This window comes from Paramacrobiotus metropolitanus, unplaced genomic scaffold (assembly GCF_019649055.1).
Source record: "Paramacrobiotus metropolitanus isolate TYO unplaced genomic scaffold, Prichtersi_v1.0 Parri_scaffold0000045, whole genome shotgun sequence".
Taxonomy (NCBI): Eukaryota; Metazoa; Tardigrada; class Eutardigrada; order Parachela; family Macrobiotidae; genus Paramacrobiotus; species Paramacrobiotus metropolitanus.
In genome coordinates this window covers 697559-714859 of record NW_026570265.1, presented here as the reverse complement: position 1 = coordinate 714859, position 17301 = coordinate 697559, and the positions used below count along the sequence as shown (strand labels likewise).

General features: G+C 41.4%; 5 protein-coding genes across 6 annotated transcripts; 2 read left to right on the top strand and 3 right to left on the bottom strand.

Annotated features, from left to right (window-relative positions):
* Positions 1-223: 223 nt before the first annotated feature.
* Positions 224-3346, bottom strand: LOC129591318 (uncharacterized). The gene is made up of 4 exons (XM_055486935.1): positions 1844-3346; positions 1652-1714; positions 1188-1304; positions 224-1043 (listed from the first exon to the last, which is right to left on the bottom strand). The coding sequence occupies exons 1-4, from the start codon at positions 2960-2962 to the stop codon at positions 936-938; spliced, it is 1407 nt and encodes a 468-aa protein (XP_055342910.1). The 5' UTR covers positions 2963-3346; the 3' UTR covers positions 224-935.
* On the bottom strand, positions 3346-5578 carry LOC129591319 (uncharacterized). The gene is made up of 5 exons (XM_055486936.1): positions 5047-5578; positions 4796-4914; positions 4341-4403; positions 4133-4249; positions 3346-3945 (listed from the first exon to the last, which is right to left on the bottom strand). The coding sequence occupies exons 1-5, from the start codon at positions 5561-5563 to the stop codon at positions 3841-3843; spliced, it is 921 nt and encodes a 306-aa protein (XP_055342911.1). The 5' UTR covers positions 5564-5578; the 3' UTR covers positions 3346-3840.
* Positions 5579-6778: 1200 nt separating this feature from the next.
* On the top strand, positions 6779-8059 carry LOC129591322 (uncharacterized). Of its 2 annotated transcripts, none has more exons than XM_055486940.1 (3): positions 6779-7089; positions 7291-7444; positions 7588-8059. In XM_055486940.1, the coding sequence occupies exons 1-3, from the start codon at positions 6902-6904 to the stop codon at positions 7717-7719; spliced, it is 474 nt and encodes a 157-aa protein (XP_055342915.1). In that variant the 5' UTR covers positions 6779-6901; the 3' UTR covers positions 7720-8059. The 2 variants fall into 2 exon arrangements, with proteins under 2 accessions (XP_055342915.1, XP_055342914.1); XM_055486939.1 differs by having other exon boundaries at positions 7291-7459; positions 7588-8049.
* Positions 8060-8387: 328 nt separating this feature from the next.
* Positions 8388-11279, top strand: LOC129591188 (28S ribosomal protein S30, mitochondrial-like). The gene is made up of 4 exons (XM_055486751.1): positions 8388-9581; positions 9941-10103; positions 10348-10515; positions 10772-11279. The coding sequence occupies exons 1-4, from the start codon at positions 8589-8591 to the stop codon at positions 11173-11175; spliced, it is 1728 nt and encodes a 575-aa protein (XP_055342726.1). The 5' UTR covers positions 8388-8588; the 3' UTR covers positions 11176-11279.
* Positions 11178-16178, bottom strand: LOC129591187 (cyclic nucleotide-gated channel rod photoreceptor subunit alpha-like). The gene is made up of 9 exons (XM_055486750.1): positions 15649-16178; positions 15043-15182; positions 14616-14833; positions 13745-13995; positions 13561-13660; positions 12889-13178; positions 12595-12816; positions 12442-12487; positions 11178-12078 (listed from the first exon to the last, which is right to left on the bottom strand). The coding sequence occupies exons 1-9, from the start codon at positions 15778-15780 to the stop codon at positions 11522-11524; spliced, it is 1956 nt and encodes a 651-aa protein (XP_055342725.1). The 5' UTR covers positions 15781-16178; the 3' UTR covers positions 11178-11521.
* Positions 16179-17301: the final 1123 nt, after the last annotated feature.

Genomic DNA, 17301 nt, shown 5'->3' with positions numbered 1-17301 from the left:
TAGATTAGTGCTTCGCTCGGTTAGCTGCTAACTTTGTCTTTCAGAATTTTTTCGTCCTTAATGTAAATATAAATTGGTCATTTACGCAGTAAATGTAAATGGCAACTGGTGATTTGTTATTTTATAAGACATAATTTATTTGTTTGGAGTATAGTGGATCGGGTAAGTGTTATAATTGTCATGTATAATTAGAGAAAAACAAAAAATTTATTGTTAAGTAGTCAAAACACCGAGTACATTACATAAAGCATGCAAGTACACAATATCATATAATTATATGACTAATATGAGCGTAAACATGGTCAGAATTAAATGACAAAAGCTGCTAAACGTTTGTTTGTGTCTTTGTCACAATACTTGAAATTCAGATGGATTTGACCCATTCAAAGCGCACGCTTATTTGTACATGCATGCGACTGCATGTGTTCCAGAAAACAGACAAACATTCTGCCGTAACACATTACACAACCGCATTGATATTAATGTCGCTTTGGAGAAGTGACCTTTCTGGCAACAGTTGATCGTAGTTATGTTCGTCCACTCCAGTTCGTCCACTCCAAGAACAGGGTGGCGAAAAAAGTCCTTAAAGATTAAGTATGCTTTTTATGAAAAGATAATCATCTTATTTAAATTCGTCCTCTTGCATGAATCTGTATCAAGGTTAATTTCCAGATTGAGTGTCCACTTCCAGCCGGGTGGCTCGCGTTAGCCGGCAGGATTAGGCCCCTGCATAACTGTACTTACGCAAATGTATCAGTACGAGTACCACATGCAAACCGATAGAATTTTCACAGCATCTGTATCAGATCTTTGTTGAGCACAGGTTTTAAATTACTGTATTAAGTATGTCCAACAATAAATTTTCTGGAGCGACACATACACCAGTGTTGCAGCCACAGGTTTCCGTTACGTTCAGCAGCTGTTTAGGAGATTGATCAGCTCATTGTGGCGTTAAGTGCTCCCATCACCAAATCCACCTGAGCTTTGAAGTTTTCTGATCGCTCGATCAGGAAACAAACGAATCCAAAGAACCCCATAACGAGCTGTCGAAAACGAAAATCCATCATCATCGTCATTATGTTTAAGGTTACTGTATAATTTTGAATTACAGATGGCAATAGGCATGAAGATATCTGAACCTTTCACACCTGCAGGATTGTACGGCAAATTTTTTATTTCCAACTTACTGTTATCCCGAATCCGCGCTCCATATTGACAGTTCGTATAACACTGAGTGAGTGAGGACGACTTTCCGTGATGTGCAAAATCGTTAGGAGTTTTTCTCCTTCTTCTGAATCAAATTTCTGCATAATATCGAGAAATAATAAATTTTTCGCGCTAGAACGATTGTGTTCGCGATGCCATGTTGGAGCGATAGCGCGATCAATATTAATATATATTATTGCATTTAAATTAACGATCAAAACTGCACTGTAAAAATGTGTTTATGACTATCGTTTTATAGCTAGTTGTGAAGGTGCAAGTACTGATATAGTGTGCTCTTGCTAAAACTGAAAATTTGACCAAAGGTACGTTTTAATTTTTTTACGATAACCATAGCATACGATTATATACAATACAGATACGTATATCTCAAAAAGCCGGTGCAGGAGTGTTAATATAAAAACACACGTGCACCGTGCGTACGTACCTTCCCTCTGCAGAACTGTCGATTTGCAACCAAAGATGTCCAAAGACTTTTTGATTCCAAACTCTGTATAAATATGAATAAAAAAGCTAACAAAGCCGACGTCTGCCCACCACTAATGAATACATTATAATACATGACGAAAGCAGTTATTATCTGGCAGCTGGCTCATAAAACCTGTTACCGGCAACTTACGGTTTCATGTAGAATTGTTGCAAATGTTATCAGGGTTAGCAGGGAAATTATAGGATTGCTTAAAGAGCCCAAAAACAACGCGGCATCCAGAGGCGTGGCAAAAACTGCTCGCATAAACCCTTGTGCAATCACTGACGCCAGCATAGCAGAATTACCCAGTAACAAAGAAGCCAGGAATATCGAAAAAGCCCGGTCCAGTTCTTTTAAGACGTCAATAAAGAGAATTTCTTTCTTCATAAGTTCTTGGAAAGTAGCATCAAAATCAAAGGTTTCCCCTTTTGATGGATAATTTACAATTTTTGTCTGGATAATTTCGTGTAGATGAATATTATATGCCTTACAGCATTGTGTGTAGACTGTACAAACGGCAACAAAAAAGAAATACAGCGGTATCAGCGATAGCTCACTGATAATCACGGTTATCTGGATCATCAGCATGACCACTCCTTCCGGGAGCATAAACAGAAAATATTTGGTAGGATTCCAGAAACTGGCTCGGTCCTCGTACGTCGAGTACAGGTAATAAATTAATCGCAATAGACTGCAAAGGCACACATATCCAATTGCAGCATACGCGCATTTTAACCGGAATGTGGATCTAGTGGCACTTCGGTATTTCGCATCGACCACCGCCCTGCGCAACTCTACCAAGGCATCCATGCAGCGAACAAACTTCGGAGCGCGTTTAATAAAGATCAGTGTGGAGTTCAAGGCCACAAAACAGGTAAACTGGCTGCGCAGGTACGCAAACACGGTAATAATATAACTTTGTTCACCCCGAACATGGCGGGACGAAAGGCCGGTCAGGTTTTCGTCATGCATTAACCAGTCGCCGAAATCAATGAAAAACTCCATAAAAATTAGGATCGGCAGCACAAACCGTATGGACCAAAACAAATCATGATAAAATGTTTTCACTTTGGTAAACGAGGATCCCGCTGCTGTGGAGCAGTGCTTTCCGAGTAGTAGACGAATGTAAGACCGGCACGGACACCAACCGAGTTCAGCTAAACTAGGGAGAGATCCTCCAGCACTGACAAAGGCTGAATCCATCAGGAAATCAAATGACTCGCTGGAAATAACCCTCTTCGGCATCAATTTGGCTTTCAACGGGAACATACTCACGCTTTATTTTGAAACATACATGCGTTTGTCTTATATTACTATTGAAGCCTATCATTGAACATTGTAGCATTGAAACCGTTAGCTAAAGGTCAAATGCAAATAAACATCCAGAGATAAGAAGACTGCAAAAACAGCTGCATTCGACCTGTATTATTTGAGCTGCTGTATCAAATAACGCGTGATAGACTGTGACGTGTGCTACGTAACAGTCGGGAAAGTTAAAATGTAACACGGAGATTTGTTTTATCTATTCCCTCACGCATACTCTTCCTGCATTGTAATGTATATTACAAGTCTGGAAAGAACCCGCTTGCTAGATGTGAGTAATACTGAGTATAGTGAGGTCTGTCCATATAAAACGCAAGTGTAGTGCCAAAATATCGCTCTCTTCCCCCGGCCCATTTCCCGCAAATGCAAATTGCGCGGAATTTCAAACTATGTACAATTCCTTTTTCAAAATATTTCCACGAAACGAAGAAGATTTAGATGCCCACTTTGGGGATGTTCATTCTGTATTTGCACAGTAGGCGATTATGAGCTGCCAGGAGCGATGGAGTGTACTTTGTCACCGCGATATGAAGCGGAACCGGATTTTCATACCACAATCGTGATACTACTATTTATATGCCGTGAAAGTGGTATGTATGCACATTAAATTGAAGAAATGGGCTGTCGATGCAAAGGCGTGTTGGTACAGGAAAAAGGGCAAACGGTACAACGCACAAGCAGTTAACTACGTAATAACGACCTTAATAGTCTATTAACTTATTCTGGATATCTTGTAATGCTTCGCTCACTATTACATGATTAATAAACAATTCCAACTCGTTGCTCGCCTTTTCGCTGTGACATCATTAACACTTGCAGAAAGGTCACGTTTTGTTGTGGGTTACAAATTCTGCAATGTAATTAGAATGTGCGAAGTGTTCCGCTCTTTCAATAAGGAAGCAGATGAATCCCACGAATCCAGCAATTAACTGCAATATACCAGCCGACCAAGAATTGTAAGTCTGTATATATCACGTCACCGAGTTGCATTCCTATGGGGCCGTTATCGTCATGAAACATTAGCATTGCATAAACTGCACCTACCACCTACCACTTGATAAACGTAAGGCTAGGAGCGCCGGTAGCGCTCTCATGTTCTGATTCCAGAATCCTTACCGTTACTCCAAATGACCTTTGAGCATGGATGGCACCCATTATCAGTAACGAGTGTTTCCGATTTGCCGTTAAGTACATAAGGGTCATAAGTCGCTCGCTTTCACTTTGGAAATTTCCCTGTAATATCAGAACACTTCGTAAAAATAATTTAAGCCCATTTTAACGCCTGGAATGCGCAGCGTTGTGTGTACGAGAATATGAGACGAACTTTCTCGCGGTTATGCTGGCGGGATAACAGCAGAGACACCCATCGTTTGTTGGACTCAACAGCCTGTAAGGAAAATACAATTAATACGAAAGAACTGTTGCGAAAACGAAGAACCTTTGCTGATTTGTAAATGCTATGATACCGGCATTATAAAACTCGCACTAAGATTTTATCGAGATCATACTTACAATTGAAGTATCCAACTTCGGTTAATTTCGCAACAGGTGCATGCATGCTGTTTTTAAAACAGGTTAATAACTATAAATTCACTTCACAATTTTTAAGGACAAGTGCGACACGGCTAGACTATAAAATCAGTGTATGGATAATAGGTATTGTGAAGACATGTCTATACAGTAAAACCTATGTATTTACTGTATAATGTATTTACACTTTTTGGGCTAATACTGTACTCCTATTGTTCTTAATCGCTAATTCTGTACTCGTTTTCTTACGGAATCGTGAACGAGCGTCGAAACCGTTATCACCACAATGAGCGCGATCACTGGCGAAGATACGCTCGCGGAAAACAATGCCAGATAAATTGGTGTAACCAATGTTGCAGAAATAAAACCTAATGGAAATAAAAAGACAGTTTCCTAAAAGTATTTTATGTGTCATAATTATCACTACCAACAGATCTAGATTAACCGAAAGAAGCGAGTATAGATTGAATACTACTTCATGCGAACTATCTCATGCACACCTTGGGCCGTTATTGATGTTAAAAGTATAGTATTTCCACAAATCAGAATGCCCAATAAACTTCCCAATAAACGATCCAGGTGATCGAGAAGTTCATTTAGTTTGCTGTCCAGATGTATCAAAGGTTTCAAAACATCATCAAACAAGGAAGTGGACAGTGGCGAATTAATCCACAGTTGTTCGCCCACGAGGGCAGTGCGATAGTTGAGATACGTAGCGCACTGCCAGAATGCAATGCAGTAGTCGGCAATCAGCACATAAGCAGGTAGCAGAGACAATTCACACAATATCACCGCAATCTGTATCGCAAGAATTACTAGGCCAGCTGGCAGGTAAAAAACAAAATATTGCGTGCTCTCCCAGAATGCGGACCGATCATTTGTCGTGCTGTAGCAGTAGTATATCAACCGTAATACACTCGTCATAAATAACAAACTTATCGCAATGCACACCAGATTCCGAATGGTAGAACCTTTGGCTTTCTCAGCTGCTGTAAGCTTTTGCAGGTCATGCAACATGCGGTAGCACTGAGTTATTTGCTTAGAATTCCGCAGAAAATATAAACTGATCATTACAGCCACCGCTAGCGTGAATTGGCTGCGTAAAAATGCCAGCTGCGTAATAACTGGACTTTGTCGTGATTCGCGGATATCACTAGCATTAACGTTTGCCAAAGCTTGATTATGCAGAAGCCAATCAAAAATATCTAAAAACAACATGACGCAAAAGATCAACAGCGGAAAAAATCGGAAAATGCGACAGTACATGGTCAGCCTGCGTGCACATCGTTTTGGTACTAAGTGAAATTCCGGGTTGTCCCTGTGGTCATCGTTTATACCACCACACGAAAGGCCACCAGTGGAAAGACGAATCCCTGTGAGAAACTGAATATACGAACTGGACAAGCCAAAAACAATTCGCTCCATCGCGTCAAATCAATTAAAATGCTGCTAGCTGCCTGCTTCAGTGTAGTTGTGATCATGTGCCTGATTCTGATTTAGAGAATTCGTGCTTTTTACAATTGTACTTGTAACGTGATTAAAGAAATTTTGATCCCTATTCCCTAATGACGAAATTGAAGTGATTACCTTCTTGGGAAAGTGAATTCCTGTCAACATCAACTACTAGTAATATAGACGATCAAACTAGGCAGTTATACTATTTGTTTGCCCATAACTCTGGAATATACAAAAGTAGTGGACCGATCCTTGTCATATTTCTACAGTGACTTAAACTATGAATCCACTTTCCATGATTTCGTGTATGTATAGGATAAAGTATGCACATACAGGTACTGCACCATGGTGGTTTTGACACAATAACTGCGCAATGTACTGATGGTGAGTGAGCTTGATCATGAGATACTTATGTAAGTGTTATCGTGGAAGTGTTACCGGTTTCGTTGCCGGTCTTGGAGCAAAACCGATATCCCTGGACGAGTGGACGTGTACACAATTCCCACTATTTCCCTCCCGATGAGCCTACAGGAAATGTTGCACGTCTATAAAAGGTCAGCGAAGTTATGAAACCAACGTAAATAAGTGAAAAACATCTTTGTAACTCGGATAAAGAAAACTATTGGCTGCGCAGTTACCACTTTTATACAGATACGTACTGGCGAACTTCGGATACAAAAAATTTAATGCCATTAAAGTGACGTCATAAAGAGACAGGAGCGTATGCATACGTCACGGCTGCAGCCCGGCTGTAGACCGAAACGAACATGACCAATTTCGACGCATTCGTTTTTTGGGCTGCGATTAAATTTTGTTAGTTTTGCAGCTTTCCGTTTTCTTTCCTTTGGGTGTTTGTTTTTTTAACGCAGTATTATAAAATTTACATTACATAACAATAACATGTCTGACATTCCCCCGCAGCCTTATCTGACCAATATGACCATGCAGCAGCAACAACGCTATCCAAACGTCGAGGTCGCGGAGAAGTCCAAACGTCCGCAAAAAGCGGACTCCAGCACAGCTGTTACCTCTGGCTCGGGCACTGGAAAGCGCAAGCGCAAGGATCCAAATGCACCTAAACGGAACATGTAAGTGTTGGTTTTAGCTAATCCGTCTAAAGAGTATGCGGCATTGAAAATGTAGACTGCATGCATTGTTTTGTCTGTTTTCGAAAACACGTATCAGTTTTGATTCTGCGTGTGAACTTTTAGGCATTCATTTTTAAGTCAAACTTTAGAGTTTGGAACTAAATATTGTATGCTTGTAATTTTACTCTCTCCCGTATAAAGGTCGGCGTTCTTTCACTATTGTTCGGATGAACGAGCGCGTGTGAGAGCACAGATGCCCAATGTTTCGGTTGCGGAAATTGCAAAAGAATTGGGTCGTCGATGGGCCGCTGTTCAAGACAGGACTCCCTTTGATAAGAAGGCACTGGACGATAAGGCAAGATATGCCAGAGTGAGTTGCTGATTGTGCATATTAATATGTTTGCTACTAATTGTTGTGCAAATTAATGTTGCTGTTGATGACATTAATTTTGTTGATGTAAAACCAAGTTCTGTTCGTTTAACTGTTTGATTTAATAGGAGAAGGCTGCGTACGAAGCCGGAATCAAAATTGGCAGTGCACAGGCCGTAACCGCCCATGGCGAGCCCCTCGCTAAAAAGCGTACTCCAGGAATCCCGGCATCACCCTATGAGGACGCCGACAGCGACTGAAATCGTGGACGATGTTTATTCTTTTCTTGTAACTACACGTTGGTGAATGTTATAAACGCCATTTCGCTAGTACGCAATACCGTGATTTTTTAGTTCGAATTGACCTTGATTGTTCGAATTCGAATCACCTATATTACACGCATGGATGGCATGGTCGACCGGCAGCGACGTTTTCAATAGCGACGTTTTGCAGTTGCTAGTATTTTTTGTTGAAAGTCGTGCAGCATGCGGTATACTGAAAAGGTTTTTCGTTGAAGTAAATAGGCATTTACTGTTAGTGGACCAAGATTCGAACATGGGATAGGAGATCGCTGGAATAGCTTTACTTTACGTAACTAATAAATCAGAATAGTCATTGGAGTGTGTGTGGACTGTGGAGTTAGTTTGCTTTTACGTACCATAATTGATAATAAAGGTTTCGTTTTTTGCTGTTTCTTACTTTTTGACAGACAGGAAATTTTAGAATTAGTTGAAATCTTAAACAATCTTAATCTTCACTAGTCACTTATCTTACTTTATGTAAGTTAAGTCACCGTGAAACAGTTTTTTTTGGACAATTGTACGGCCTCATCGAATGCGGCCACGTTACCACGTGGAAGCAACTGTCGCCCGCGAGCGGAACAACTGCATAGAAAACAGAAACATGAATTTTCAGAGACGGTAAAGGCACTGATTTTAACTCCGCGGATAATCCTGGCATTGTTCTTCGGAATGTTTGCGTAGAAGTTCCAGTTTACTTACTTAGATTTACCTCGGAAACTGTAACGGAAGAGAAGTGTCGTGGTAAATTTAAGCCACTGGGTATTGGACCAGCCACTTGACATGCTGCAGTTCTAAGTTCTAACGATAAGTCCTGAATTTGAGAAGTCATGCGTCTGCTTCGGTCTGTATCATCGCTGTATTCGTCGGGGACTTGCGGACTCCGGGATCGTGTTAGTGTGGTCAGTCCCATAGCTGTCCATCACGTTCCAGTACGCCACGGCACGAAACGGACCAGTAAAACTCTGCATTACAGCCCCCAAGACTACACGCGCGATATCTATGCCAAAGTAAGCAAATCGCTGTACCACAATCCGGATGACTGGACTGAAGAACCTCAATATCCAGAGATCATTCAGCCACTTAACACTCCCGATGGCATTCGGTACCAAAGGCGGTTGGAAGGCGCGAAGATTGCCGCTGAACCTGGTGTTCATGACAAAATCCGATCGCTCACTTACGCTCCTGATCCTCTTATCTTGAAAAGACGTCAGCGGCTAAACGACCGCTACAAAGCGTTTTGGCAGCCATGGATGATTCCGGGATTTTCGCTCAAGTATGATATTCTTCCGTTCTACCAACATCTGACACATACGGCCGTGGTGGGCGACGATCTGCCGCTGGATTATTATATTAATGCGGCCACACTGGATGCCATCGTGGAGAAGATTCGCCTGCCTGTCATCGATGCGCTGTTGATGCAGAAAAAGTTTTTTAATAAGAATTTGACTCTTATTCCCGAGGAAGAACAGGGACTACTGAATTCGGCCCAGAATGTGGTGGAAGCCCTGGTGCGTGCGGTGGATATTGTGTGCGCTAGAGATTATCCGCACCTGACGGAGCTGCAGGTGGACACGAATACGCGGTGTGAAGCGATGTGGAGACGATCGGGGTTTGAAAAGCATAAAGATATGCCATATCCGGACTATCCGAAGTACAGGAAAGCAGCGAGAGAAACACATCCAAGCCAGCGCAACACGAAAAGGTGGAAGGGGGACTTGGGTTTTAAGACGGCCTGCTATGTCAGTGGAGAGCAGCGAGTGCAGTACGAAGAATCTGACAAGCTGTTCAAAAATTTTCGCCATGAAAATCCACTGCCTCCGGTAAGAATGCGGTAGGGAATTAATGATAACTGTAATTTGTGAGCGCATTTCATACCCTCACAAATCGCGGCTTTGGCCGATAACAGTCCCTGAATTGGGGCTGGATGTATGTAAGTTTTAAAACTTTTAATCGGTCATGTTATTATTGGGATTCCTAATCGGTTCTGGTGCTTATCGTACAGCTCCTAGACTTGGCAGAATTGATACTGTAATAATTTTCAGTAGAATAGGATATTCTTGAGGGGAAGAGAATTCCTCTTCTAACCCGCTCCGCATGCAGTATTCCAGACTTTCCAGTGTCGTTTCCAAATACGGAAGACTTCAAAGGTTGTATAAAAGCTGACTGGATGTTGTTACAGGTGGTGCCGCGCGAGTCGTCGCTGACTATCGGAACGCCGGTCAATATAGATTTTTATCCGTGCGAAGAGCCAGAATTCTCCGGTGCAATGGAAACCTATCATCCTGGCGCGTATGGCTTTGAGATCGTGGAAGAAGACATGCATTATCCCAAATGGATTCCTGGTGAGCTGGATGTACATATTATGACTGAGCTGTTTTAAAAGTCGCCGGTGTGTTCACCTCTGTTTCCCCTCATTGTCGTAGCGGTGATGGATTACATTAAGGAATCGTAAGAGCTGGTCCATTTTCAGGTTTAGCGATTACTTCAAAACCTTTCTTTTTGACAGTTGTGAATTAAACTACTCTGGGTAATATTAGGTAGATCACCGTAGATGTATCAAAGTTGCTGACAAGAGATGGTTTTCAGGATTTTGGCCTGGAGATCCGTGTGAATTTAGTACACTAAGCGTGAAGATCCCCGGATCCTGGCAGCAAATAGTGGAGAAGTATGGCGAGGAGGAAGGTTTGCAGAACATGAAGGCCAACCTGATTATCGGTTCATTTGGACGGGTAATGGCACAGGCGCTATATTTGGGTAAGTGATTTCCTTCAACCATTTAAATATGCTTTACGAATAGCTTTTTTTTGCTCTTTGGTCATTTACTTGGTCCCGTTGTCGAGTATGGTTAAACCGTGAGCCAGCTCTTGGTTTTACTTTTATCTGACTTTGGGTGGTAAATACTACTTTTCATGAGTATTGTTTCGTTTTATTTTTGGTTGTTACTGTAGTACAGTCATAAATGTTATCCGTCAAGTTTGCAAACTGCTGTACTGTTTTGGATTTTTATTAGGTTTCTCCTATTTGAATGAACTGACTTATCCAATAACTACGCAGTCCATCTGTACTAATGGGCGTGATTGGATTTTTGGCACATACCAAGCGAACACCATTGCAGTTTGGCACGAGGATCAGTTCAATCCTCATCGGAACCTGTGCTGGATAAGCAAGCCAATTAAACTGTTTGAGCGCTTGGAAGACGACAAAGTGGTAGAATTTAATGATGATGTTCTGAAAAATTTTTTGCGGCAGTACTTGAAATCTCCGAGCAAGGCAACGGATGTGAATTTGCGGCCATATCTTCTAAGAGACGAAAAGTCTTACTGGAAAACGGAAGCGAGCACAGTTCCGTTCTATCAGCGGACAGTTTTCGGAGGTGGAGTGAAGCAACGACCACCGCCGAAGATGGAAATCTGATGTGCTTGCGTTTTTATTTCATTTGTACAAAGCTGTTCCGAAAATTTTGTGCCTAGTAAATATTGCGAACAGGGAAATGACAGACCAAAGATAAATATTCACCAGATTTGTGTTCGACACGGTAATATTCTTATAATGCAGCTCGAGAGGGGCGTATCACAGGTAGCGGCAAAAAGTAGTCTTTTGGAACTCGTGAGCAAAAAAACTGGTACAGTGTTACAGGGCATGTGTAAAAGGAAAGAAGTTCTAAGAGTTTTTGAGAAGACGGAATGGTTTGATTATTATCGGTGTGATTCGGATAATTAACGGAACGAAACATCCACGATGTCGACCGGAAATGGCTCGGCTAAGTCATCCGCAAAAATATCGCCGGCTGAACGTAATCGGCGCCGATCCCCCGCTCGCTTGAATGACTTTTATGACTGCGGTGCAACATGCCGTGATTACGAGATTCCAGCTCGGATAGTTCCTTGTTCAAATTGCTAATAGCTTCGAAGTAATCGTTAAGAAATTTGTGCATGTGGAGGTTGAGATTTTCCAGGCCTTTTTCAATGGTCTCAGTGACAGCGGGCCAATCGCGCTCCTGCCGGCGGGCCTGTTCGGCAACACTGTCGTCAATCAGTCCGTCACGATGCAGTATTGTGCTGGCCTTGTGCAGGAGGTTGTCCCGAACTTGGGGATATTCTTTGAGCGCATCCCATAGATCTTCCTTTGACAGACTGAATAGGTCAGCATAGCCCACAGCGCGGACGTTAGCGGTGCGGCGATTGCCGTTTTTACTTCCCGGAATATTTAAAATGCTTAATTCACCGAAAACTGTTCCGGCGGCCAGTGTGGCGAAGACTTTCGTACCGTCATCTGACACAACGCTCAGTTTTCCACGTCGAACAACGTACATTTGTCCTGCACAAAGAGGTTGTTCAATTATACTTGTTAAGACGCTTTCTTATTTTTTTAATTATAATACCTATTTTAATTTGCTAAAAGGTAATGGTATCTTGCGCGACACAATTTGACGTGTAGAATTGTAGATGTATTATTTCATGACCAAAGAAGCCACCACCGAAATCGAAATTAAGTACTTACAAGAAAAAATTCAACAGTTTGCAGAAAACATTTAATCATGCACCGTACTTATTTTGTTAAATGTATTTTGAAATTGGCGCATTGATTATGATTACTAAGGTCAACTTGTTATAGAAAGCTTGAAAGCTGTTCACTTTGCACCGGTTAGGGATGATACTTGTCGTTTACTCTTTCACTTACTTCCAATATCGCCTTTCCGACAGATGTAGTCGCCGGGACTGAAGGGCTATACAGAATTAATATTGCAGTATTGATTTACGCCGTTGCTATTGTAGACTTGTGCAAGAACGACGTATTCGACGTCACCGGTATGCAATACATACATCCGTTTACCTCGAATTTTAATTTCAGCACCAGCTCTTCCAGAAACTGGTCCTCCACGTCATGAAATAGCCGTACTTGTTTTAGTACTTCAAAATGCACAAAACGGGCAATCTCTGCTTTGAGTTTGGTGGGCAGCAGCGTCAGGACGGATTCCTCATCTAAATCCTGCTTCGTCGACCAGATGTAATCGAACCATTTAACAACTCGTGTCTCCAGATCTTCCCCAACTTCCTGCAGTCAAAATAAAATGTCGGATCACAGGTTGTACGTCATAAAATTTCGCACAATCGCCTGAGCACATACCCGGTGAACTTTCATGTAAGCCTTGACACCTTCGCCTTTCCGCCGGAAGATGTCGCGTTTCCGGCTGATATTAGCTATTTCCCCACCGATTCGGGCCACGATGGTGGCAAAAATCAACATGCCGGCAAAGATCTCCATGCAGTGAAAGAAAATTTCGGCCGTAGTGCGCGGGTTATTCATATTGGGTAAAATGGACGTTAACAGCATCGCTGACCAGTAAAAACTAAAGATGTATTTCTGCTGTAGCGTGTCGTCGTAGTGGGATAGGGTGTCGTTCCATCTCGCCGTGCCTAAAAGGAAGTGCTTTCGGTTAGAGAACTCCTTATAACGTCTCATTTAAAAAACTGACACTGCTACATCAAAACGCAATGAAAATATAAGTACTTATTTTAAACTACGGTAAGAGCAGACAGTGTGATAGACTCTGGAACGAACTACTTTTTGAAAACAAATATTCTATTATACTGTAACTGACATCTGATCCGGCAAACTACATGTACAGATACTTTGCCGTGTGCGCAATTGTTTTTCAAATAAATCTTATTGCATGATAATTAAACTTAACAGTATCATAATTATAGCGCATACTCGTTAATCATGCTTACAGAGTTACGATTGACAATTATACGTATAGTTGTTTAAAATTGAGCACTTTGTTGTTCGTACACATACCTGGATATTTCCAGCCATCTCTTTGGTCGAGGTCAAGTTGACAGCTGACGTAATAGTAGAGACATGCATTAATGTGCGTGATGACTAAAAGGGACCCTATCTGTGAAGAAAGGAAAATTTTTTATAATTCAGCGCTCATATAACGAGCATTGACGTCGACATCTGTCCAGATCGCACTGCTTACAAGAACGGATATCCGCAGGAATATTGGATAATCAGATCTCGTCTCGGCTCGATAAATAAATTCAGCGAGGCGAGGTAGCCGGAAGAGACGGTTCACACGAAGAATTACCCATGGGACACGCTCGCCGGTGTAGATGAAAACGAAATCAGTTGGTAGTATGCTGATTAAATCCAACTTAAAATCTCGACTAGACCGGTATTTCACCCATAGCCGGCGAGGTTCTCGGACGATTATGCCGTTCTCGAGGTAGCCTGTAAGGAAACGGTAGCGTATGTATATTTTATTTAAGACACCATATCATGTCGACGTGTTCTACGAATTTCACCAATGTGTTCTACTCAGACACAGCTTACCAACGTATAGTCCTTACTCAATTGCTTACACTAGAAAAATTAAGTGCAAAAACTTCTACACTCTGCATAATCATTAGTGGAGCTGTTATTTTATATAAACAAAAGTTATTTCATTCTCATCAAAATTAATTCATTTTGCTACCGTAACGTACAGTCAACTTTAAATCTATTACGAAATAAAATACGAAAGCTCGTAAACGCGGATTAAGCGAAGATATGTGTGCGCGGTGGATTATTATAAACCAGAAAAAGAGCAGGAGCGAAGATAATTCTGAGCAAAATTTAATTCAACCGAATGGCTGACATAAATTATGGTGAAGCATGAAGGTGTACAATAGTTTATGAAATAAAATTAATGTTGACTTTACCGCAGCTGCCCAGTTACTTAAGAGTCGGTAAACATTTATGATGAACTCGATATATGTTTAAGTGAACTGCTGATGTGGGGCAGAAATAAACCGATGCAAAGTGGCATGATATCATTAAAAGTTTAAAACACAGATGTATTATCCTTCTACCTGTCAAAAATTTGATGACCGTATCACAAAGATAAAGTGCATCACAGAAATAGTCCAGGACAATCCAGGTTATCCGGTATGTATTGTAATTCTCCATTTGTTCAAAAACCGCACGGGGAAATATTATGAGCAGATTGTACATCACCGCGCCCGATACAATCATCAGCCAGAAAAAATAAGATCGCCACCACGGTTTTAACACCCATTTAGGATTAAACCTACATGAAACACTTGTTAACTAAATACACTGGCAGGTGATAATTGAATTTGATTACGAGTTGGCTGTTCTACAATGGAGCAATGTACAGAGCCACTGGCGGTAATCGTCAGTAGCATTTTATAATGCGCAATTATCTGCGTAGATGTGATTATATCGATGCAAAATGAATATTTGCGTCATTAGAGCAAAGTTATATATACGGATCACCTTAATCCCCATCGTAATGCGTAAGGGTCAGCTTCAGGAAGTTGCTCGTGAAACTGAACTGGCTCGGCCACGGGATCAACCGTAACAGCGTCAGGGTCCAAGTCCGGTCGCACCTTCCTATTCCGTCGTCGGCGAGCAGCCTGCAAGGTGACCAATAAATTTTGCTTCTACAATGCTTTAAAAAAGCCCAAACTAAGACAACAACGTAAAAATATATTTAGTTAAAAATTATAATTTTCCGTTTCTTGTACAGTGGTGCCGCCAGTGAACAGTATCTATTTCGCTCTTAACCTGGTTTTCCCGCTACATCACTTAGCCATAGGCCCATAGGTAAAAATTCACCTACGTATCTCTCCTGCATTTGTGCGCTACAAGCATTTCTCGACCTCCTTCCCGAAGCAGCAGACTCGCGGGCAAGAATTAAGATTCAAGAAAAGTAGAAAACATATTTAGTATAAAATTTTGTTTTGAAATTATATGAACTATTCGTATTAGCAGTTTAACATGACTAATAAGCGCGTCCAGTTTTGTCCACGCTAGGCAAAGTTAGCGATTGGGATAAAGAGCGCTAATAATTACGTAAAATTAAATGTCATTATTATTTACCAGCACAAGAAGCCTGACAACAAGCGCGACGCCGAAAAACGACTGATGATGATGATCATGTAGGGCCTGAGGATTTTCAGATCGAGCATCTTCATTTGCAGGGATATTGTTAACGTCAGATTCTTCTGCCATCGAAATCGCTCGTTATACGCCGCCAGCGTTATCATGTCCTCATCATACTGGTGATTACAATGGGAAAGCGTCAGCATAAGCCATTTGCGCTGCTGGGATAACCGTAGCATATCCACATTCAACAATCATTCACGTATCCCATAGTTATAAAACTGGTACACAACTATTGATCCTGCTCATGGCTGCAATTATTATAATTTATACCTTTACGGCAGACGTAACAACGTATGTGGACGTAACGAAATTATGTTCAAATTAAAAGCTTTTTCCGTAGCCGGTATAATTACTGGCATTTACAAACAGAAGAGTAAGGCAAATTATTTCCACGGGACGTATTCGGTTACAGAAAAGGCCTCATTCGCTGTTCCGGTAGATCCGGAATAAAATCGGTCCGCAGGATTGACTTTCCCTCTTTAACGTTTCACCGTAACATGCTCGAGCGTGTAACTTGTGCGCAACTGCGTTATACCTGCTCTACATGGGAAACGCTGGCTGGAAGGAAAAGTCGATAAGGATTGCGTCACGATGAGGCATGTTATTAGATTTGTTTTATCGACTGGGGTTGAGGTGTTGTCTTTTGTAGGGATGGTTTTTGGCGTTGTGCCAACTGGCAGCAATATGTGTGCTGGTAATATTCTATACCTGCGCTGAATAGACCGTCCATGCGCTCGTTCATTCCATTATTTTATCGTCCTGACTCTCCTCTTTTGACGATGGATATAAGTGGGAACCAGCCGAATGTCAAAGTCAATATCGATCCAACCGGCGAGCTACCTGTACAACAGCCACAACACCGGTATTCCGCATTAAAGGTTACGTGCACAAACGCCCATGGCCACATACAATACATATATATATATTGCTGTGCCGTGAGGTTAATAAACACTTGCGACGCAGCCCACTGACAACACACTACAAGCACTTCATATTATGTATATTGAAATCTCCCACATTCCAATATTAATATCATTATATTCGCGGCACATGAATGCGACAACGAAGTGTGCCAGAAGGTTGCACGACATAATAATGTCCCTGTCACTGTGCAATATATTTGTCTTAATTCTGAGCGGTACAAATATGTGGTGAGTTGTTTTTGAAAGGCTAAAGTAGGAATGTGATGAACTTCCCTGCATTTTCTTATTTCTCTATACGATACCCACTTTCTTCCCAAGCGCAATAACGGCGAATTACGAGTACCACATCATGGGTCATACGATAGGTGTTTGCGCGAGACATTTTATTATGTCTACTTATATCTATATTGTGAGATAAGACTTGTGCTCGTATCGATTAAAGGAAGTTTCAGAACGAAATTTTTTATCAAAAACTAAACGGCTACTTGAGCAGCGTACATGTAATCATAAAAAGTATTCTGATCAGAAGTTATAACCTATTGTATCCATATAAGCGAGTTACTCACCGACATGTAAATACCAGACACTTACTGTACGTAGAGTTCTTTTGCTTAATTATATTTATGCCGGTTTCTGGGTGTTTAAGCATAGTTCCTTCCATAAG